General features: G+C 43.2%; 1 protein-coding gene across 25 annotated transcripts in view; it reads left to right on the forward strand.

Annotated features, from left to right (window-relative positions):
- Window positions 1-23,870, forward strand: part of ERC2 (ELKS/RAB6-interacting/CAST family member 2) — a 1,012,357-nt gene that overhangs the window by 813,768 nt on the left and 174,719 nt on the right. For 22 of the 25 annotated variants that reach the window (XM_051852281.3, XM_089306079.1, XM_051852285.3 and 19 more), the window contains one exon: window positions 1,848-1,979. In XM_051852281.3, coding sequence (XP_051708241.1) covers window positions 1,848-1,979 — 132 coding nt within the window. Of the gene's footprint in view, window positions 1-1,847; window positions 1,980-17,286; window positions 17,353-23,870 lie in introns of all 25 variants that reach the window. The other 3 variants (XR_016214779.1, XM_089306088.1, XM_070050696.2) reach the window with 1 other exon arrangement.

The raw sequence follows: 23,870 nt of genomic DNA on the forward strand, positions 1-23,870 counted from the left end.
CCCGGCTGCTCCTCTTCCGATCTAGCTCTCTGCTATGGCCTGGGATAGCAGTAGAAGATGGCCCACATGGGAGACCTGTAAGAAGCTCCTGGCTCCTGGCTTCAAATTGGCACAGCTTGGGCCATTGTGGCCATCTGGGGAGTGAACCAGCAGATGCAAGACCTCTCTCTCTGTCTCTACCTCTCTCTGTAACTCTGTCTTTCAAATAAATAAAATAAATCTTAAAAAAAAAAAAGAAATCCCTCCTACCATCTGCTCCCCACAGCAGCCCCATTAACAAAGATACTATTATTCCTGTGGCAGAGTTGAGGAAATTGAGGTTCATAAACAGTCAACTCTCATGAGGTCACATAATCAGCAAAGAAGTGGAGCAGGACTTGAAACCAAGTAGTCCTATCCACAAGCCCACTTCTTTTTTGAGGGGCAGAGGCAAAGACATACAGATGGAGAGAGCTCCCATCCACTGGTTCACTCCCCAAATGTCCACAGGAACTGAGGCTGGGCCAGGGTCAATGCCGGGATCTAAAAAATTAATCAGCAACTCAACTACTTGTGACATCCTCACTGCCTCCCAGGGTCTGCCTTAGCAGGATTCTGGAGCCAGAAGCTGGGGCCAGGTATCCAACCTATGTACTCTAATGTGGATTGTGGATACCTTAACCGATGTTTTTACTGCTAAATTAAATGTCCATCACTCAGACCCACATTTGCTGGCTTTCTGAGCAGAATAATTTTATGTGCATTTTTAAAAAAGATTTATTTATTTATTCGAAAGTCAGAGTTACACAGAGGAGAGGCAGAGAGAGGAGAGAGGTCTTCCATCCTTTGATTCACTCCCCAATTGGCCAAACCGGCCAGAGCTGCGCCAATCCGAAGTCAGGAACCAGGAGCTTCTTCCAGGTCTCCCACACGGGTGCAGGGGCCCAAGGAGTTGGATCATCTTCCACTGCTTTCCCAGGCCACAACAGAGAGGTGGATTGGAAGTGAAGCATCCGGGACTTGAACCAACACCCATATGGGATGCTGGCACTGCAGGCGGTGGCTTTACCCACTATGCCACAGTGCCAGTCCCTTATGTACTTTTTAAAAAGCATTTTTCTAATTTCTGTGAACCTGTTAGGTGAATTCATCACTGGTCCATTTCTTGCCTTGCATAATAAAATAGTACAATTCTATAGCCTGAGGATTGAACTCTGACACTGAGTTGCCTCATGTGACAGACATCATGGGGCATAAATTAGAGTTGTCAACTCTTGTCCCATCAACTTTGAACCTTTTGTTCAATTCCTCCAAGAAACGTTATCAATTAAAATCTGTAGAGAGCTCTTTCCCAAAACATCACCTGTAGCCGTGAACCATCTGCATCAGTATTGTCGCTTTTCAGTGGGTTTCTCTGCCTTGTCTTCTGAGGCCATTATTTGTGTGTAGTTCTGTGTCTCCACCCACCTTGTCATGCAGAGCTTCATTACCCCTGGCTTGCTCTGGAGTGTAGGATGCGATCATTAGCACTTTGTGGATGCAAACTTACTCTGCAGCTCTGTGAATGCTCAATAAAATATCAAGCAAATAACCCTAGAACATGTCTATTTTTCCCTCCTTTGGAATTACAAGGGGGGAAGTACATTGACATTCCCAGTTGTAACATAGTAGCTTCAACAGTGTGACAACACCTCTTTGAATAAAGCAAAAGATACTGTACTGTTTAAGCTTCAACTTGCCTAAGAATGAACTAAAACTTCTGGATTGGGAGCCAAGGGAGAGACCCACAGGTGCTGTGACAATGCCCCGCGTCCCTGGCTGGTCTTCCTGCTCCTGATGGGCCCTTCCCTGGTTTTTGTTCCTCACAGACCCAGAACAGAATGAAGCTGATGGCAGACAACTACAACGAGGACCACCACCATTACCACCACCACCACCACCACCACCACCGATCTCCCGGGAGGTCACAGCATTCCAATCACAGGCCTTCACCGGACCAGGTCAGTTTCAACGCCGCGTACCTCCAAGACCCTTTTTACCCTTTGGATAGTTTAAGATAAAATAAATAATCCTCAAGAAATAATAAACAGCATAAAGTGATATGTTCTTTGAACTGAAACTAATAGCTTTGGTATTTATTTCCATCACTCAAGGAATCTAAATGTTTTCCTTTCTCCTTCCTCTTTAAGGTTTTGTCTTTTCTTGTTTATGTTATGCATTTTCTTTTCCTCCCCTCCTTTCTTCCTTCGTAGATATGTAATGTATCGCTGGCTCAATTTCTAATGGTGGGTTACTTTGGAATGTCTCTTTTGGAGTTTTAAAAGACAGCACTTTGTTTCCATGAGCTTGGCAACCAGCAGAGTCTTGAGTTTGTTGAGCATTTTCCTAGAAAATTCCTTAGTGATGCAAATTGATGGTGGAGTGAAACAACAAGGAGAGATTTGCTTTTTGCTGGCATTTCAGCCAATGAAGTCAAGGAGTCTGGTTTATTTGGTTTGGACTCTTCTCCCTGAACTAAGTAAAGCAAGTGGAAAGATGAATCGACCCAAAGACAAACTGCCTGTGGTTTCAGTGATATTCACACTCACCCATCAAATGCAAAAACTATTTATAATTTTTAGTATTGAAACTCTTGAAGGTGAATTTTATGAAAACTAGGAAATTAGAAGCAAACTCACAGGATAACATACTATTAACAACATTTCTTCCTTTCTTGTGCTGTGACCTTTCATTTTGTCAAGGAGTCCTGCCATGATTTATACCATAAGTTTCAGTAGGGAAGGGTCAGCAGATAGAGGAATAGAACCACTGAGATAAATGGAAGGCCTTTGGACATGGGATGGGAAGGGCTTTTTGGAAGAACCTTGTGTGATGCACACACCTAATCATTTGCCAGGGCAGAGGGTACTTACTCTGTTCCGAAAAGTTTTGTTTTGTTTTGTTTTGTTTTTTCGGATAACCCTATTTTCTTTTCACTTTATGTCACTAGCATCCCAAAGGAGAAGTGAAGATAACATCTGTAAGATCCTTTGCCAGGAGTACAGCTCCAGGGAGAGCTGTGACATAGAACACAGTGTTAGAAACCTTCTCGGGAGCTGTGCAGTGAGGCAGCCTCCATCAGAAGGCTCCCTAGCTATGGCCAACCCTCATACCCAGGCACATTAGCCCTCAGAGGCCCTAACCCTGTGGATGGTGTTCACACAGGGCAGCAGCTTTCTGAGGCCAGGCTTAGAAAGGCGGCAGCTCATGCTTTTAGCCCTCAAGAAATGGCTTTTGATTTGGAGATCTGGAAAGTGGAGAGAGATGTTAATGTTAAGACATCTTTTATGTCTGTGTTTTTGCTTTGGCTTAGTTTTATTTTTACTCCTATTCACTGCCACACACCTCCTGCCCCAGTACACTTGCTGATTCAATCTCTTCACCCTCATTCTTGGTCTCTGCCTTTTGGCACACTGCCCTTTACTTCTTGTCATTCTCCCATGCAAGGTCCATGTGACATTTTGTTGGTGGTGGTGGGGAGTGGCACCAGCCCCACTTTGGCTATTCCTTTGAGCCATACATGCTAGAAGACCATTTGAGATTCTTCTTACCCCTAAGCCCCACCCCCTACTCCACTCAGAGAGATAGGAACAGAGAATTCTGTAAAGAATGAAAGAAGGATTTGAATCAAAGGAGACAGTGGGTCCCACCAGGACCTGCTGAAATAACAAGCTGGCTTGTCCCGTCATAGAGACACATATACTCATGCATCCTGCTGGAAATGGGCCACCACATCAGATTTACCTGCCTTATGAATAGTACTACTTTCAAAAGCGAATCTCCTCCTGTTTTTCCAGAGATCTGTAGTCACAAACAAGAGCATCTCGCCTGCTGGGCTGACCCTCTTATGTTTGTCCATAGATGCTAACGGGTTGTCACAGGGCAGAATTGATTGCTCAGGGGTGGGGCCCTTCCTGGAAGAGTTAGCATTCCTTGAAGAGTGTTTGGCCAAGACATGTTTTCAAGACGTTTAGTGTACCTTTGTCACTACTGTTGTTAGGGGATGGTGATAGCTTTCTGCTCTCACATCCTCCATCCCAGTGAGTACTGTAACCAACCCAGACACATGAAGAAAGGTGACCTCTTCCCGAGGTGAGAAATCCAGGCCCCTGGAGGGAGGTGAACTCACTGCAGTTCTACTGCAGCTCATAACCTCATTCACCCGTTACATAGAGCACAAATTCCGTGCCAGCCACCCTCGGGGGCTTGGGGAAGAGTGTGATGGACAAGACAGAACCCCTGCCTCCCCGAAGTTTGTCTTCTGGTCCTAGGACAAGAATCCAGATCCTCTGACGTCTAGATCAATTCCTTTCTGACACATCAATCAGAACAAGACAGATAAATGGCAGTTATAAGTAAACTAGGGACCCATGTTAGGAACTTAGTCTGCAGTGAGATTCATGGTGAGAGTGAAATGCCTGTGTGGCTGTCACCTGGAACCTCCCTCCCTGTACTCTTGCAGTTGAAGAGGGAGAGGAAGCCAGGAACCCTGAATTTGATTAGTTTGGCTTCCGTGATGAAGATGGCTACATCCCCTGGATTGTTACGTGTTCTTTTTAACTAGTCCTTAAGACTAAGAAAATGGATTCTGAGATTTAGTAATCAATAAATTACAAACCAGTGCATGTATTGCTATACATTGCAGTCCCGGAATATAGCAGTTATGGAAGGCCGGAAAGTCTTTCCCAGTTGGTTACAAACCCTACACATGATTGTGTGATGCCACATGCACTACTATGTATCGAGCTGAACTACTTATATCAGTATCTGACAACATGAACGTCTTAATAATGGGTTGATTTGGATGGGATTTAAACCAGCGGTCCAAAATGTGTCCATGTCAGCTAAACTGATTTAAAACTGAAAAATCTCTTATTCCTGTGACTACAAAGATTGACCAGTAACACCTTTTGGTCACTGGACTTCTACAATGTTGACATTGCCTCTTGAATTTTATTAAGAGATCAGAACACATGAAAACAAAGAAATATGAAAAATCATCACCTTGCTACTTTTCCAGAGGAACTCATTTTCCTTAAGAAATTCAAGTATTGCCAGATACTTGCAGAATTATATTCTTTTCCATTTCTTTCCTGTCCCTTTCTCCTTTACTACAATTTTGTGTTCTCCTTGAGAGAAACTGAATCCAAGTATTATAAGTCTAGACTAGCATTTCACAAAGTAACTTTTAGAACATTAGTCCCGTGAGAAAAGTCTTGAAACAAAGATTCAATGGGCAAAGAATTTTGGGAAAGTGCTGCATATTTTAACTCTATCTTCGAGCATCCTGGTGCAATTAGCAGATCAAAGGATCTAAAGAGTCTTATAAGAAAGAAAGCTCTCCAATTTTATTTAATCCAGCATTTCCCAGACTTATTTGATCATGGGCATTTTTTCTTTTCTAGTAACATCTGTGCTCTGAGAAATATTGTTTTCTGAGTATCAGGTGAAAAGAGAGACTACCCGGGTTAAAACATGACTGATCCAGTTTCCAGCAGTGGTTTTCATCAGAATGTGGAGTTTTTATGCCTCTTCCATCCATTTCTGGGGTACCTTTCTGAAGGCTGTAGCACCCGAGAGTGAGTTATGCCACCGAGAACACAGTACACAGTAGTTCTGAAGCAAGGAATCCATGAAGGACGAGGCCCAACAGGACCAGGGACAGTCATAAATACACAGCCCCTCGGGGATTGCGAATGACCGTCATCGGGGAGTGGGAGGGTTGGAGGAAGACGTGAGAGAAGTAAGCTGCTGGTCTGACAATCTGTTCTCCTGCCTGAGAAAGGGGCGGTCAGCAGCTAGTCTGCTGTGAACCTCAGGATGGCTCCAGCCGTTCAGTCTGTCCAAGCAGAACAAGATCCCACGAATGCCTCAGGAACTCTTTCACACCAAGAAGTGGTCACAAGGGCAGACAACAAATATTTCCCATGAGTCAATGGACTCCAAAGAGTAAATGGAACATGCTATAGATGCATTAGTGGTTGATTTTACAACATCAAGGGGAGCCTCGGCTTCTGTTAAATGCCCTCTGTAGCTGTCCTAAGCGGCATCATCAGTTAATTTCTTTAAATATTGGCCTTCCCTGCCTGAAAGCACATCAGCGATACCACCTCTTTCTACTTTCAGTTTTCGAAGCATCATGTAATTCTTATTATCCCAGGGAAAGTCAAATTGTATGAATCTCCTTCCAGTGTCTGTCAGGTGTGGACTAACCCCATCAACAAGAAACTTACAGCCCGTGAGGGAACTCCATCCTCAGCCAACTTGAAATGCCAGACACTGTTCATGCTGCCCCTTTTGCATCTAGGAACCGCATTTCTGTGCTTTGATATTGGGTTGGGTGTTGGGTCTTTAAAGGCCCGGATCTCATTGCTTATTTTTTTGGTGGAAGATACAGCTCTATCTGTTAAAGCATCAGCTACACTGATTCTAGCTTGGAGGGGCATGAATGGCAAAGAACGTAAACATTTTTTAGGTTGGAGACCCCAGAATATGGGAGTACTTCCAAATGTCAGTGGAAAATGGAATTAAAAGATAAGTTTATTTTGGTGCAAAAATTTTTGAAATCTGTGTCTAGGGAGGTCTTCAAAAAATTCCCAGAAAATATAGATTATAAAAATACTATGTATGGATTTCAGATGTTTTAGGCATGAAGTTAAACTTACCTTTGAATTCCATTTTTTCACGAACTTCTGAAAGTGCTTTCAAATGTGGCCACTTTTGAAGACCAGTGGAAAACTGTCTTCACTTCTCTCTCCCCATTTCATTGGATAGAAGTGTTTAGTCACAGGAGTTGGGACACTCAAGGAATTTTTCTACCTTGAAGACATTCATATCCTATTTAATATTCAAATTTTCCATTATCCTTACAGAAATCATATCTTCTAAAGAAGGGCTCCAAAGTCCACAAGCATGAAGCTATAATACTTATTAGAATGATTATATTGAATTCAGTTGAATTTTATGTTTTATATTCATATCTTTTTTTCCATGTTACAAAGCATAGTCAGACATGTCTGGCCTTTAGTAGGCAGTCAATAAAAGTCTATTCAATGAACTGTTCCAATAATACCTTTGGGAAATAGGAATGGTAGTTGGAAATATCTCCATTTCAGAGATAAAGACACTGAAACTTAGAGAGGTTGTTAATAATCCAAAGTCACAAAACCAAACATCAACAGGCCCAAGATGAGGACCCAAGTCTCTGAACTGTGCATATGGATGGCAAACCTCTTTGGATGTTGACATGACTGTGTCTATACATCCATTTAGATTAATGTTTTGCATAGCCAAGCCACATTGATTTTTTCTATATTGCAAATCTGCTTTTCTTTTCCCACTGATTGGTAGTGAATTTTATGCTGTTTTGATTTATTTTCAAAAATTCCATTATAATGCCATATCAACTCTCTTTCCATTTGTCCAGCTTTTGTGTCTTTATTTCTATTCTTGGTTTGTGACTTTATTCCTCTCATTTTCTTCATTTCATCTGTTCCTCTTTATTCTTCTCTGTTCTTACTGTCTTTGTTCTAAAAACAAGGCTGCCTGCAGACTCCCACTGCTGTGGAGTCCTGGGGAGATCCCCAAGCATTGGAGAGGCTGGCATAGAGAGGGAGGGAAATACTGTGGATCACAGGGGACTCTGGGCAGTGACTTGTCAGGACCCTCACTCCCTTGCTCACCCACTCGTGACCCTCTGCACACAGAAGGTCCGGGGGCAAGCCAGGCCTCCAGGGCAGAGTACAAGAAGATGCTTCACTCAGCCAAGGGCTGCCATCGGCTTAGCCAGACTGCTGGAGGTTCTTTCAGAGAGTGACCTTCCTCTGACAGAAGCTTGGTTTTCCATTTTGCACACTTAACTTTAGGTGTCTGCTTGGCTGACGTAGTCCAAGAAAATTGATTGCCCTAATCCCAAATAATACCCACTCCACTTGGCAATTTCCAGAATCTGTCTGCAGATATAAATAGTGATCGTTGGTTCTTTCTCTGCCGCTCCTGGTTACTGTGTGGTCCCTCCATGTGTTGGCTCTCAGCCGAGATGTGAGTTTGCACCACTGGATGCATTTCAGAGCACTAAATGTCTGTGTCCATTTTCTGCTGAAAATCCCCATAGCATTCTGCTTGAGACACAAGCCATTTTGCCATAAGCCATCAAATAAATTGGTTGCTAAAGAACCCAGGCCTGAATTTGACCCTCTTTTCCAGCTGGTGGTCATGGGAGATATATACAGATTATATTTGGTGATAAAATGAAATAATCCCAGTAACCCAACTCACAGTGTATCATGCAAATCTTTTAATTCTGCATATGGACAATAGGCTGATGCCCAGAGAACCATACCTATTGTCTGTGTCTGAGGGGCCACAGCACTTAGCTTCTTGGTCCTGAGATGACTGCTCTCAAACCATGCCCCCTCTCTCTTCTTCTTACAAGTTAAAGAGCCATAAGGTAGAGTGAATTCAAAAAATGAAAGAAAGGTTCTTGCCCTCTTGCCCTCTGACTCCTGCCCATGCCACACACACCAGTCTTGGGTACCTGCTCTCAGGTAGAATTAGTCTGTCCTTTCAGAGCATCCCAATAGAAGAGGAATTCCCAGCCACCTTATTGAAAGCCTAAAGACAAGTGGCACCTCCATGTGTTTCTGGTTCCCACATCTCTAGTTAAATCGGCCTGCTTTTCCCCTCCTCCTTGGGCCTGAATTTTTATTTAGTCAACAAGAAGTTGGTGGAGTCTCACTGGCCATGCAGTGAGTGAACCGGACCTGGGCCCTGGGAGTTGTCAGAAAGCCAACTGGGGGCCCTTGGGTTCCCCACACACCCTGGCCCTCTCTGTGAAGTGCTGGACAGGGGCTTGTGATTGATGTCCAGCTCTCCTTGCACTCTCACCAACAGATTAGCCCAAGTGCAGCCCTTTGAATTCTAACAAACAGACGAGGGGTTTAACTTGCTCCGTTGCCCCCAGAAGATGGATTCTGTATATAGAGTTGTTATTCCTAGCTTTTGCTTAGGGAGGAAAAAAAGAATTTATTTTATGTTTTGAGGTTAAATGAATGTGGGATAAATGTATACACAGCGTCCTGTGTGTATATACGTATGTATCGCTATATGTCAGATGATCTCGGGACTTTTCCACATATGGAAGAATTTCGCAAGATCATGTTTAACCAGAAATTTCTCTCCCTAACTTCCCCTGAGTGCATGTTTGAATATACATTATATATACAGTACATATATATGTGTGTGTGCATGTAAATACATTTTCATGTTCCCTACATAAAAGGAAAATCAACCACCATATATCAAACCAGACTAAAGTAAAGTTATGGATATCCACAAATAAAAAATAAAAAAAGGAAGAAACAAAAGTTTTTAGATAAGAAAAAGGAAGTGTTTTAGGTTTTAATACCAGTTTTCCACACAAACTAGTATATCCAAATCTTACCTAAATAAAAGATGGTAGGGTTTTTTTCATTTTTGTTTTCATTTTTTGATGTTGTTGCATTGAAAATCTAATTTCATGACCCGTTTCTTAGACGAAACCTTGAGTTTTGGCCTCGTGTAGGGATGAAGCATTCAAATTCAGCAACCCATGAAGAAACCTCTTGTTGGTGCTGATGTTTCTTGGATAGGAGAAAGGTTCAGAGATTTCTACCACTGCCACTGCTGGGCCAGTCCTCCCAAAACTGGAGCCAAAAATAGCCAAGCTTGCATTTAGTAATAGATCTTACAAGCCACTGGCCTCTTTTTTTCCCCATGCATCTTTTATCACAAGTAGACTGAAAGACATGTATTTTTAAAATTACACAAAATAGGAAGACAGCACAGGTGTCCCTTTTTTCTTGATCCCCCAAAGACTACTAAAAATCCCCAAAGCTACTAAAACATACACTAGACGGCCTATGTGATTATCACCATTGGGTAACCAAAGTAATGGTTTACTTGTTTGCCTTTTTTTTTTTTTCTTTTTAAGAGCAGAAGCTCTGAAATGAGCCTGCTATGGCTCTTTGTGAGGCCACAGGTAGAGACGGAAATGGGGACAAATGTCGGAAGTACTGTTGTGAGTTGTATTTAACTGCCTCCTTCCTCTACTAGCAGTTATAGGCTCACAGAGCCATTACAAGCACAGTGGGGGCAGGGAGGGGTGTTACAGGGCAGTGGAGTGGGGAAGCTGTCTGTGCAGATGTGCAGCTCCGGGCCCAAGCTGTTTAATCTGGGTGTGGTGTTCATTCCTTGCATCTGAACACAGGAGGGCACGCTCTGATAAAACCCTGCCAGGTAGAGTCTTCATGTGTGGAAAAAAAACTGAGAGGCTCAAAGTATCGGGATCCTCCTGTTAGAAAAAAATTTCTCCTTCAAGGAGGTTTGAGCCCATTAAAACTTCCAAGCTACTCTATTCTAGGTAAAGTGTTTTTTCATATACTGCTTTGTCTGTTTCACACCTTGTTTGCAGTATTAGCCTTTCATTAAGAGATTTGTTACGCGAGGATCCTTTGAAACAGCAGGAGTTTCCACACAGCCCCTGCGCTCCCCCGCCTGAAGCTGTAACCCATCCTGGCAGCATCGGGTGCTTGAGTCTTTCTCGGCTTGCTGCTTTAATCCAGTCACATTTGTCTAAGCGGCAGCACTTCAGCTCCCCCATTGAAAGGAGGTGGCCAACCTTGAAATGTCGGGAAGCAGAGAAATCCATTTTCTATTGCTAAACACTATCGCCTCTCTTTTTTTTTTTCTTGCACTGATGTAATAAGGATCATGTTTGACTTATGCACTCCAGGCACTTGCAGCTCTCTAAAGATAAGGGAAGAGCAGGGGAAAGGAGTTGGAAAAATCCTTTAAACATAGACTGCACACATTCACAATTCCATTAGTTGTTTCAAAAAAAATCACCTCCCTTATGGAACAATTATATTTATTATATTTTTTAAATCTCGGTTCTGGTATCTGTTTATTAATTATCTGAATAACTTCTAGATTTTAAAATGCCCAGAGATGCTTAAATGTTTACAAATGATTGTATATATTCTTAGATCCTTTCCATACATGCCATTTTGCCGTTGGTATTAGTGCCATGTCAAGTAATGTATTGCAACAGTAGCACTACCAACAGGAACGATCCACCCCATTATATTTGTAGAAATCTGAAGCATCTATAAAGTAGTTTCATTTACTTTCTTCCATAGAGTACTCACAGCAGCTCTACGAAGGGATAGGGCCAATGTACAGCCCCACTTTCTTTTTTAAGCAAGCAAGAAAATTAAGAAACAAAAAGCTTAGGCGATTTTGTTGCCTACCAGCCAGGAAATGGCAAAACCAGAATCATACTAAAAAACCAATTTTCACTGTGTTTAACAAAGCTAAGTGTTAATGACCGATGGATGAGTGAGCAAAATAAAGCCTGTCTTCACCCCCACCCCCTTTTTTATGGTTATCTGGCGGTGCCTCAGCTTTGAGCAGATGTTGACTTTGAGCTCCCAAACAGTGTTGTTGGCCAACGAAGAGCCTTCCAGCATTTTCCTCTTCAGTCGGCTGTCTTGCATCCTTCCACTGAGAGAGCTGGTGCCTTGTCCCAAGGAGTGGTTTTTCAGAAGTCCTTTCGCTCCAAGGATGTGGAAGACCAGTTTCTTCAAGTCCCACCCTCTCTAATGATGGTGCCGAAAAGGTCACGAAAGCACCTGAAGAGGTTACATTAGAAGTGAAGCGAAAGACTTCCAGAACTTCTGAAATGTTCTCAGAGGCTCAGCAAGAGATCGCAGGTGGCTGCCCTGCCCCACAGGATCCTTTCTCTTTTTTAAGATTTATTTATTTTATTTATTTGAAAGAGTTACAGAGAGAGGCAGAGACAGAGAGAGAGGTCTTCCATCCGTTGGTTCACTCCCCCGATGGCTGCAACAGCTGGGGCTGCGCTGATCCGAAGCCAGGAGCCAGGAGCTTCCTCTGGGTCTCCCACGTGGGTGCAGGGGCCCAAGAACTTGGGCCATCCTCCACCGCTTTCCCAGGCCACAGCAGAGAGCTGGTTTGGAAGAAGAGCAGCCACATCTCAAACCGGCACCCATATGGGATGCTGGCACTTCAGGCCAGGGCTTTAACCCGCTGCACCACAGCACCAGCCCCCTCACAGGATCCTTTCAAGGTGAACTTGCTGAGCAGAATCAACCCTGGCTATCTGGTCTCAGATGCCCCAGTGTGGACATCCCCTGTCATGTGCCCCCCTCAAGCTAATGAAGGTCAGCTTTCACCAACTGGCATTGGAAAAAGAAACCAAGGACATGGCTATGCAGGTGAAGGGAGACATCTTCCTGAGCAGCCACAAATCAACCTGGTTTGGCAATCCTGACTCAGCCAGTCAAGAACTGAGTCTTACATAGTTACTCATGTTGAAACATCTCTTAAATTCCCACCTCCAAGACCTCGTGGGGTACTCTGCAGGTTGAAAACATACTGCTTTTAATCTCAGGGACCCAAAATCCGTCTGGTACTGCTGATAGGTCTGTAGAAGCAGCTGCTATTTGCGTGTGAAGACTCCTTTCCTCCAAGAGCCAGAGGGACCCAACATAAGTTATAGCATCTGCCTCCAACCAAGACTTTCAATAGCTTGGACAGAGAGCATTGCAGAGCTCCAACTACTTCGGAGTTGAGTTAAGAGGAACCAGCAAATAAACGCCATTTGGGGTCAAGATCAAGATGAGCTCTCCGTGGCTTCACAGCTCATGTAACGGAGTCAGACCGGCGCACTTTTGGAGTTGACCCGATTGGAATGTGATCAGACTCCACAGCTCCTGAGCAGGTGTCCTTTGGTGAACTACCTGACCTCGCTCACCTGCCTTTCCTTTCCACCTCTGCACAAAGAAGCTCTGACACGTGTGTCTTGGGGTCGTGGGGTCACTCAGAGAAGACACATCGGAAGCTGTCAGCACTCTCTCTAAGCTTGTGGAGGTGCTGATACACACTGGCCCTTTTCTAGCCCAGATCAGAAATAAGCTAACATTTATATTTAAACAGAGCAGGAAGCAGGTATGTGAACCTGGCCAGGATTTTCTTGTTCTCTGGGGGAGCATGTCTACAAATGGGCCCCTCATGCTGTAACAAATACCAGTCGTGAAAGAGTTTACAGCCACACTGGATCCCCCTCACCTGAAACAGAGACAGCTGTCCTTGAGCTGAGCATTCCAGGAGGCAGGAGGGATGAAAGACAGGGATGAGCAGTCCCTAGAAGGAAGGTCTGGACTTGCCGCTGGGAGAAAACATAACCGTGCCCTCTGAGGCTTAGTGTCCCCTTTTCCCAGGCTCACACCTTAACCTATTGTTGTCTTTTACACACGCATCTGCCTCTCCTGGCTCTGGCCAAGCTTGCAGGTAGAAGTGCCAGGAAAATTTGCTCTGGTTGCACCCAGGTTCAGGGTGCAGCATCAGTCCCATCTTGTGACTCTGCTTTTGTGACTTGTGTGACCCAGGTCTGCAGAGTCCTGGGGCTTGAAGTATCAGAGAAGTCATGAACTGAAGCAGCCGTGGAAGTGGGTCTGGAGACTGGCCACACCAGACCGGAGTATAATGGAGATAATTCCGTACACGCTTTCCTGCAAGGAAGCCGTGTTGGATCTGCTAGCAGAGACAGTGGCTGCATTCCCGCAAGGCAAGGGGCTCTTTGCAATGACTGCTTCCATGAGTTCCCTGTTTTCTCCACAGGACAGGTGTGACAGTATGGTCCCCATAAAGCACCTACGCTTCTGACTTTAACAAAAAACGCCAGCTGTCAACTCAAAGAGAATTGCAGGTATAAAAATAAATAAAACACACAGCATTGAGCTCCTGTTTGTTGGCTATACCTAATAGTTCAAAGTACAGGCCAGTGGAAAGCTGTACACTGGGCCCCGTTTCACATTAGATTGTAGTGTTCCTTCTCAGAGCTTCTTTGTCCTGGTTCCTAAATGCCCCTCTACAATGGCAAGTCTCTTGCCTTGTCAACAAGGACCTAATCTTCTTGCTTTTGGATCTTGTCATCAACGTAGTTTCTGCGAGCAACCCATCTTACAAGGAATTTTGTTTTTTTTCTCAGTACTTAGAGAATCCTGCCAGGGCCCAAAATCTGCAGCTGCAGGATTTGTGTCAAGGCTCGTGTCCATTCCCTATCCCTTGAGATGTAGATAGATACAGTCTCAGCTTGATCATTAAGACTCCCTGTCCCTGCCCTGTTTGGAATTTTCTGCATTTTGTGGCCACTCTGCTCTGGGCTTCAGTTCACCTTGGATGTTCCCATCCTCAGATGCCCTGCACAAAGCACGCAGATAACTGAAGGACTAGAGGCTTTCATCCCATCCAGATACTTGGCAGCTTCCAGCAGAGCAGTCACTCGCAGAGGACACACAAGGGAACAGACAGCAGGCAGCACCCGAGAAAGTCACTGCAAAGCAGATTTGGAAGCAGAAAAGCAAGGAAAGGAAACAGACTCTCCTAGGGCCCGCAGATGCATTTTGAAACTCCAAGTGTTTTTAAGTAACTTGGCATACAGGTTGGGATCAAATGATACTTATCTTTTTCTCATTTTTTGGCCCCACAATTTACATTTCTGTGCGGCAAGGTTGCAGAACAAATGAAAATTTGCTTAGAGAGGGGCAGTGGAGCAGAGTAGCAGCTGCAGAGGTTGGAAAGCCTTGGAGATCCCTCCCTGATCAGCTCCTGCATTTTTGTTTTTTATTCCCCAAGCAGACACTTACTCTGACCCAAATCACTGGGTGATGAGGGTCAATTCGTGGTTAAGCTTTGAAGATTAGAGAGACCAGAAATGGCCACCACTTTCCTTTCTGTTTTCTTTGAAAAAACTTTAAAAAGCAAAAACTTTTAAAAATGCATAATATTTTCAGTTCACGAAAGGAATTTATCCACATTTCTGCCATGTTAAATGTTAGCAAAGTTTATGTTGGACTGTCATATTTCTTTACTTTATTCACCAGCATACAAGACGTCGATCTCAACATCTGGTTTTTAATAACCCTCGACATCTGGGAGCTCCTTTTTATTCCTATGGTGGACGAGGAACAGTAGTGATATTGGCAGTGTATATTTTCAAGCTAAAACTCCTGTCTGTTTCAATCATAATTAATTACCACTTTTTAATATATTTAATTTGCTAAAAGTGATTTGCATTAGACCACATTTCACTGTTAAGAAAACACCAGTAGGTTTGGGTAGCAGTGGCTTTTTTTTTCTCTAATTTTTGAAAAATTAAAATCCTATATGATTGGATTTGGAACACAATGAAAGTATATTAGTTATTAGGTTTGAAATGCAAAATGAAGTCAACGAAAGTCAAGGAAAGTTCTTTTATAGCCATTTAGGAAACCTTTAAAAGGGAGCTGAGCACTGCCTTTTAGAGAAAGCCTCTTGTTTTGCTTTGTGTCTCTGGCAAATCATAACATTTTTCTGTGCCTAGAGTTTTCCTACAGCAACAACTTTGGGGGATCAAGAACCTTCTGATGAAAGCTAGGGCCTCCATCCAGAGACATCTATTTACACACACGCCCAACCACATTCTGCCCTGAATCTCAAGGAGTTGCAAGACCCCTTGAAACCCATTTGTGGGTGCCTCGGGGTCCCCTGCTCTAGACTTCCGTCTTCATTAGCATGAAAAGCAACATCAGCTTTGCTTTTCTCTGGGAATGGAGAGGAAGTGCAGTGAATGTGAAAATCCATTGTTCCTAGGCTATATAGGGAAAAGGAAGGTTTATTGCCAGTAGCAATTATGAGACTGTTGAGGAATAAGTAAGCACAGATAATTTGCCCAGAAAAAGACCCAGCTAAAATGATCAAATTATTCTGTTTTCTTGGCCAGAATATTCCTACCTAAACTATCAAGTGAAAATTCCTACTGAATTGTCCAGCTCAGACTCTGTGCCAATAATTGGATTGACTCAAGTCAATCCAGGATTCTGAAGCTTTGTGAAGCACAGATCTTAGGCAGACTGGTGAACTCTCTGGACCTCTTCTCAGAATTATGTTTTTGAACGCATAAAATAAAAATTCAAAGACATACAAAGGAAACAAATTAAGATGAACGTCAGTTCCAAGACCACACATGTAAATCCTTGAATGGATAAGAATTACCTTGACAGGATTTGAACTGTATGAGATGGCTGTTTTTGCTAGGTCAAAACTAGTCAAATATGGACATTTGCGTATGATTCAACCTAATATTTTAACAACTTAAACAATAAGGATCCACATAGTGAGAAAGTGTTCCAAGTTGTTGTTGTTGTGTCTCTGTCCCTGGTTTTTAAAATAAACAAATCATGGCAAAATGTGGTTTCATTGGGAATTTATGAGGATACATAGGATATGGACCAGTTTACATGTTTTGTTTCCATCGTTCCAATAAAGAGGGAGAATTGTTTAAAACGGAAGCCATGTATGCTTCTGTCTTCGAAGCTTTGATTTGCCTGCCTTGCTAGCCACCTCACCAAGGGGGAAAGTGGCCAGAGCCATTTTGGAAACATTTTCAACAAGAATTCAGACCAAATAGGTTTTCGTTTATCCAGTTGAACACAATGTTAAGTTAAACAAAACTTCCTTTCTACAAGCACTCTATTGAATTGGAAGTTTACTCTCATTTCTTTTAAACGTATTTGATTGCAAATGTATAATCATTTCCTGCAAATGTATAATCATTCCATGGCGTGCACATCCTCTTCTCTGCTGAGAGCAAAATAGAACCTGACAAAATAAGAAGAGCGCAGCATGCTTGATCCTTTGTGAAATCACCACCGTGAATTACCGCATGCTAAAAAAGTTTGTTCCACCCAAGTAGATAGAGTCATGTGTGTGTGTTTTTTAATTCTTCTTCAGCCTTTATTGATACTTTAAGCTTCAAGAGAAATTAAGGGTATTTGATTACTATGATTACTTCTCTGCTTACTTAAAAGGTTTAATCTACTCCTTAGGCGTATACAATTGAGATCGCATGCTTTCCAAAAAAATAATCATCTGCTAATGTAGACTAATTTTAATCTTCTAATCCCATCTTGACACAGAGTCAGAGCTGGGTGGGTGGAATGTTTTTGTGTGGGGTTGCCATGGATACAAAGCTTGGTGATATATTTGACAAGTTGGTGATATGGAATTTAAGTTACTATAGATTTTTTTTCGCTGCTCTTTAAGATTAACAAACAAAGTGACGATGAGTGTGCCTGTCCAGTGCATCACGGTGTAACTAACCTTCTCTTCTTTCATTCTGGTGCTCCCCTCCTCTCTCTGCCCCTCCCTACCTCGGGCCGGCCGCAGGATGACGAGGAGGGCATATGGGCATAGCCGGGCCTGTAAACCAAAGTTCCAGTTTTGTTTTGAGGGGTGAGAAACCATCTTTTATATCATTTTTCTAAAACAAAAAAAAAAACTGCATTCTAGTGTTGCATTGTGTGTGTGCTCAGTTGTGCTCGCTGATGTTTGTGACTGTGCCATCTATTTGCTACTGTGTTCTGTGAGCGCAGAATGTCCCCGTGCCCTGACCCTCCCCAAGAGTTCCCTCCATCCTACCTCCACCCTTGCCATCACATTACTGCTCTGCCTTGTTGGGGGCTGGGTTTAGCACGATTCAAATGTTTCTGTGTTATTTAAGATGTAAACTGCGCCCTTCCTGGGATTTCTACACACTTCTTAATGATCATGGACTCAGACCTTGTCATAGTTCTCCAGTTGTGGTTTTCAGCCAACTGCTTGCTGTTGCCAGATATGCCAGTGTGTTGTGACTCTCATGTCTTTCTGATTGTGTCAAAAGTTTGGCAAGGAATAAGGAAAATAAAACTGTATGTTCATGCATCTGAAACTATCGTCTCTCAGAAGGCCGTTTAATGGATTATGCGCCCTCCTCCATGGCAGTTCTGAAGAAAATGCATGGATCAGAGCATAGTGATGGTGAATGGGTAACAGACTGTAAACGAGTGAGAATAGAACTCTTAATACCAGCAAGTCTCGTTAGTGGCCTCATATCTGTTGCCTTTCCAAAAATTGTGCCTCTGTGGCTCTTTGCATTATAAATTACATGCATTGCATTTTTCAGTGCTTTAAAAAATGGATTCTTAGCTACCAAGAGCACATCCTTCACTTCTGTCTTCATTAGAATTGAACAGTGGTGCATGTAATTACTGTGTGGTTGCAAATGGACCCTTGAGCTCGAGCAACTTGTGCTGCTGGGAAATGCTCTTCCTGTGCACCACAGACTGGCAACGTCAAGTCACAAGCTCCTTGGACTTGAACAAGCATATGGTTACGTGGAATATAATATTAAATTTGATGGCATCGCTTATGGCATTTTGTTCAGAACACGGAATGTGGTAGATTGTATATACCACGGTGGGTAGATAGTGTTCCACCTGCAGTTCTTTTCTCCGTGGCAAATGTGAAAAGCCAGGGTGTTAGCAAATCAATAAGTTTGGGACAATTCTTTGGGACAGCTTAGCATGCGTGCCCTTCCCCAAGTCTTGCCTTCCTGTATAATCCAACAGTGTGCGTCGGATGAATTTTAACCAAGAAATGGCTTGTTTTACCCGTGGGTGGCAATTTCACTGTGGTTCATTTCTTACCTTAACCCATCATAGGTCCCACCAATCGGTCAGTTTGATTCCTGTGTGGGGAGCACACAGGGGCTGGGTTTTCAATTAGAACATCTTTTGTATAGTAAAGATATAATGCCTCATGAATACATTTGCTGCCAGTATAACCTGCTTCATGTTCATACTGGAATATCTTGTCTCTTCTGCTTTACTTGGGTAAAGGGGGAAGCAGCATTAGAATTAACACTTCCAGGTACAAAGTGGCTCCAAAGGGAAATTTGACAGTATGAGGAGGTGTGGAAACCAAAGAAATGTCCAACTTTCTGAGAGACTCTTATCACTTTAAGAGAAATTTCCCATTTACTCACACACACACACAAAATTAAAGTATAAATAAACAGAAGAGAAGAAAGGGTTTTATAACAGTTAGAAATAAACATGTAGGGTGGGCATTTGGCCTATTGGATGACACCAGCTATGATGCCTGTGTCCCACATCAGAGTTCCTAGGTTCAAGTCCTGGCTTTAGCTGCTGACTCCAACTTCCTGTTAATGCAGGCCATGGGAGGCAGCAATGATGGCTTAAGTGGTTGGGTTCCTGCTACTGGTATGGAAATCCTGGATTTGAATTCCTGGCTCCCAACTTCAGTCCTCTGGTCACTGTGGGGATTTGGAGAGTGAACTCATGAACAGGAGCTCATTCTGTCTCTCTCTCTCTCTCTCTCTCTCTCTCTCTCTCTCTCTCTTTGCCTCTCTCTCTTTCTCTCCCTCCATCCCTCCCTCCAGCCCTCTGCCTCTCAATTAAATAACTTTCTTAAAAGTTAAAAACAAAAGTGTAAATCCTGCCCAAAATATGCATGGGCTGGCAAAGGACGACTCAAAAGAGTTTGGGAAGTACAGTTTCTGCTTGGGGCTCTTGTACCAAGCAGCTTCTTGTGCTGTCGTGTTAGGGCACCGGGCTGCATTTGTGTCTTCTCCTGAATAATAAAGATTTTTTATTGCTCTTTCACAAGACATCTATTGTGCCATTCCCTGAGCTACGAGTGTGATTGTCATCTTCAGCATGAAATTGGCTCCAAGACCCACAGAAAATCTTGCCCTTCTCAAGGCAAATATAGACAGTGACATTCAACTCCATATCCCCTGTATTTCTTTATGAATTTTCCCAAGTGCCATGCACCCCAGAAAACAAAAGTCTTCAAAAAATTAGTCAATACATAATCCTACTTTAATGTGTTGTAATAAATTTTATAGGCTTCTGAAGAAAACTACTTATCTTTCTTTATGACTCCTTTAAACAAGTTTGCTCAGATATCCTCAGGCTTTTAAAACCATATCTTTAAGGATTTCAATAATGAGATACTGAGAGAACCTTCTATTTCTGAACAGCGTTGCATGTTTTGAATTGCATTACAATCTGTGAGGCCTAAGGAGACATTAAATTTATAACTGAAGATGGATAATAGTAGTGCATTAAAAATTAACTGTTTTGAATGTTTGGATTTATGGCACTTATAAAAGAAACATTACAAGATGTTATTTTACTGGGCATCAGTAATATGCTCATAATAGCGTCAGAAGGCTCTAACTGGAATCTACAGTTTGGGTGCTGAAATAAATCATAATTTAGGAAAAATCACCCTAAAATTTATAACAAATCGGAATTAGCATAACAACCCCAACAGCTCCTCCCTTTTTTGCTGCTTTGAGATGGTTGCCCCCCGCAGTGTGATTTATTTATCTCACTATGATCATTCAAGGGTGGTAGTTTCTGAATAAAGTAGATTGGGGGAAAGTTTGATTTTTCTGTAGAGTTTTGACAGCCCATAAAGCTAGCTAGCCTTCCCTACCTAAACCTCACACTCAGGCTTAGGTGTACTAGGTGTAGCCCTACACTTAATAAGTCTCCATTCTTCTTTTGAAGCTCTGCTGTTAGGCTCTTGAAATTCCCAATAATTGTCAAATAAGGAGCTTCACGCTTTCATTTTCACTGAGCATCCCCTTACCTCTTGGCTCAGCCACAGCCCTGTTTCCTTATGCCCCAGATTCACCAGTGGCCTGTCTTGCGTTCTGGTTTTCTACTGGAAACTCTATGGGATCATGTTTCTGGTCAGTTGTCGCCATCCTGGGCATCTCTGCAGGTACATAGTGGACCTTTGTCTTCCCCTCCCCCACACTCACTTTCGAATGTAAAAATGTGCTCATGAAGCCCTTAATGGTATTTTCTATCTCATTTTTACATAATATAGGAAAAGCAGCTCTTCAAGTCTCCATAACCTTCCTTTGGGGAAGATCCACTTAATGTGGCAATCATCTGTATTAGCAAATAATTCATTTCCATTGCACGAAGGTGCTTTCCTGCTTCTTAGAGGAGCCTCAATCAGGAGCAATACTTCCGAGACAACTCCCAGACTTCTGGAACCCTCCTTTGCCTACAAATCCATACATATTTGGGGCAGGTTTCATACTTCTTCTACTTTTGTTTTTGTGAACAGTCAATGAGGTAGGGCAGCAGGGGACCAAATCAAGGCACCTTGTGCGATTTAATGTCACATCTGCCTTGACGTTTGCTTGTTTGAGCCCTTGCTGTGAACTCTGGTAATTTAACAGACCTAAAACATAAGATCATTTTTATTTCTTAAACCACTCAAAAAGAATAAGTCTTTTTTGATTGAAAACATATGCAAGTTTTTAGGACCTGGTTCAGAAAAATACAGATGTGGCATTAACAAGCTTTGGCATGGAGCTGTGATGCCAGGAGACGCATGGTGTTGGAAGTGAAGAACTGAAGCTGAGTGCCACTAGCATGTGCACAGTGTATGAGTGAGTACAACTCTGAATCTCAAAACATTTAGATAGGAGGTGGGGGATTTGTTACATGTAGAAGCAGCGCTGGAAGATCCAAAGGAATTCTCTGGCATGCATCTCCCCAGGAAGAATGAGGAAGAAGAGGTTTTATTGGGACTGAGAACTTTATACCTTCTTTGCCTTCTCTTAGCAGACAAGGTCTGTACACTATGCCTATGCTTGTCCTGGGGTAAAAGAAATCTAGTCGCTGGGAAAGAAGTAATGGAAGGAGCCTTGGACTCTATGCAGGGGGGTGCAAAGTGGAAGCTTTCTTTACAGGGAAAGCTATTAGCACTTTGATTTAACCCAAACTGTCAATAACAGGATTTGCTATGTCTCCTCCTTGTGTCACTGGCCACTAATCATTCATTTGTTGTTCACTCTTTATCCATTCTTTCATCAAATGGTTGAGTTCTTGGTTAGCTTTTGGGAGAAGAGTGATGAGTAAGATAGACATGGTTGCTATCTTACCATATAGTGGGGGGAAACAGAATGTAAATGAACTTAAAAATAGAAACCTTAGATATCTAGATTGTTGCCTTGATGGAAACCAAAAAGATATTTTGAGATTAACAGGAGGAATCTTCATAAAAAAGAATGTTCAATAAGCCTCTCTCTAAAGAATTACACTTAAAGCGCAAGTCTTTAAAGGAGGGAGAGGCAGGCATATATGCAAAGGTTTGGAGGTGGGAAATTTTATAAGCTGATGAGGCTTGAAGACCATGACTCTGGGGGTAGAGCACCACACAGAGGGATGAGGACAGGAAAATGGAAAAGGGCTAGATTTTATAGGGCCTTTGGGGCCACGATAGAGTTTAGACTCCAACTAAGCAAAATATACAGACATTGGAAAACCTTAAACAGGTACATGGCATGAACATGATGCAACTTATGTTGTAGAACAACCCTGGCTGCTGTGTAGAGGGTGAAATTTCATAGCAGGAAGAGCGGGAGAGGCCATTCCATCATTTGTGGAAGAACTGATGGTGATGACCCACAGTAGCAGTAGTAGTGTTGCAGATGTGTAGCTCAACTGAAGATGAGACTAAGAAGTGAAGCCAGTAAGACTAGGATGGGGAGCAGGATTAAGGATGAAATTTAGAATGCCTCCAGATTCCAACCTTGGCTGTTAAAGCTACGGCAGGGAGGGTGGGGGCTGAGTAGGACTCCAGGGTCATGTTTTCCCCAGATGTCCAGTAGGGCTGGCCAAGGAACAGGCAGACTTTTGACCCAAGCCGTTATCCATTTGCCTGGTGATCAGCAAGGGAGCCTTTGGCCTCTCACTGCAGTGCTGTGTACAGGCTGACAAGTTGAAAACATGGCTGAAGTCTAACATCAAGAGTGTGTGGTTTTTCTGACTCAAAGAAAAGGAAGAGAACTTGAACAGCAAGGGTGAGGAAGAGGTATCAGTAGTTGTAGAACTAAGAGAGATGTGTGTGGGGCTGTGTGGCAGAAAACCAAAGTTCCTCAAGTTGTAGGAGGTTGAAAGGACCTAGGGAGAGGAGAAAGCTGCTGGTAGCTTTTACAGGCTCTGAGACTGCCAGGCGTCAAGAACTCTGTGGGTTCAGATTTGGCTTCTGGTGATGCTTAGCTTCCAGTCTTGAACTTCTGAGTGTATCATTTTCTGCACAAGAAGCTTTCAATGCTCTCTTTTTGGGAGACAGGGTGAGAAATAAGCAGAAGTAGCTACAAGGTGGTTCAGAACCACCATAGCCATGATTGTCCACTTCCAACACAGAATCAGTTCTGGGGCGAAGGAAGATGTGTTTGCTTTGTCTCTGTTCCCTCTGCTTTTATTTTTTTTTTCCTCTTCTGCTTCTGTGAAAGTTATCTGGGTATTTATGTCTTTCCATGCAGGATTTTCAGAGCTACAGATTGAGTGTCTTACCCACAGTCCTTATAGTCAGTAATTCATTAGAAGCTATTTCTTCATGTACGTACTGGAGTTGAAGCAGTGAACAAAGCAGAGTTCCTACTCTGGAGGAGTAAAATGTAGTATACAGGTTCATGACCCGCGGGGCGGCTAAATATCCCCTAACAAGGGAGCAGACTTCATTGTGGATTTGTGCCCAGCCCTCTAAGGAGAGCATCCAGGATCTGGAACAGATCCTCAAAGGGGCCAGTGACTCAGGGAAGCACTCCTCTGTGGGAGTTTGGGTGACAGTATGGGAGGCTGCCTAGTGGTGTGGTCTCTGCATTCAGGTGGCTCTGGCTTGCATCCTGGCTCCAGCACTGCTTGGCCGGGTAAACACAGGTAAGCTCTTCTCCCTCCCAGCTGCTCATTTCCTGCTTTGGAGTAGGTTGTGCACAATTCGCAGGGCTGTGGTGAGCATCAGATGTGATGAGCAGGGTGAGATCTGAGGCATGGGGATGGCTCAGTCCCAGGCAGACTGTGACTTTAATTGTGACTCCTGGATTTAACAGAGTCTATGCTTTCTGCCAACTGAAAAAATGCGGTGATACGGTGGGA

The sequence above is a fragment of the Oryctolagus cuniculus genome, chromosome 10, assembly GCF_051225735.1.
Source record: "Oryctolagus cuniculus isolate XC-2025 breed Fujian yellow rabbit chromosome 10, ASM5122573v1, whole genome shotgun sequence".
NCBI classification, from domain to species: domain Eukaryota; kingdom Metazoa; phylum Chordata; class Mammalia; order Lagomorpha; family Leporidae; genus Oryctolagus; species Oryctolagus cuniculus.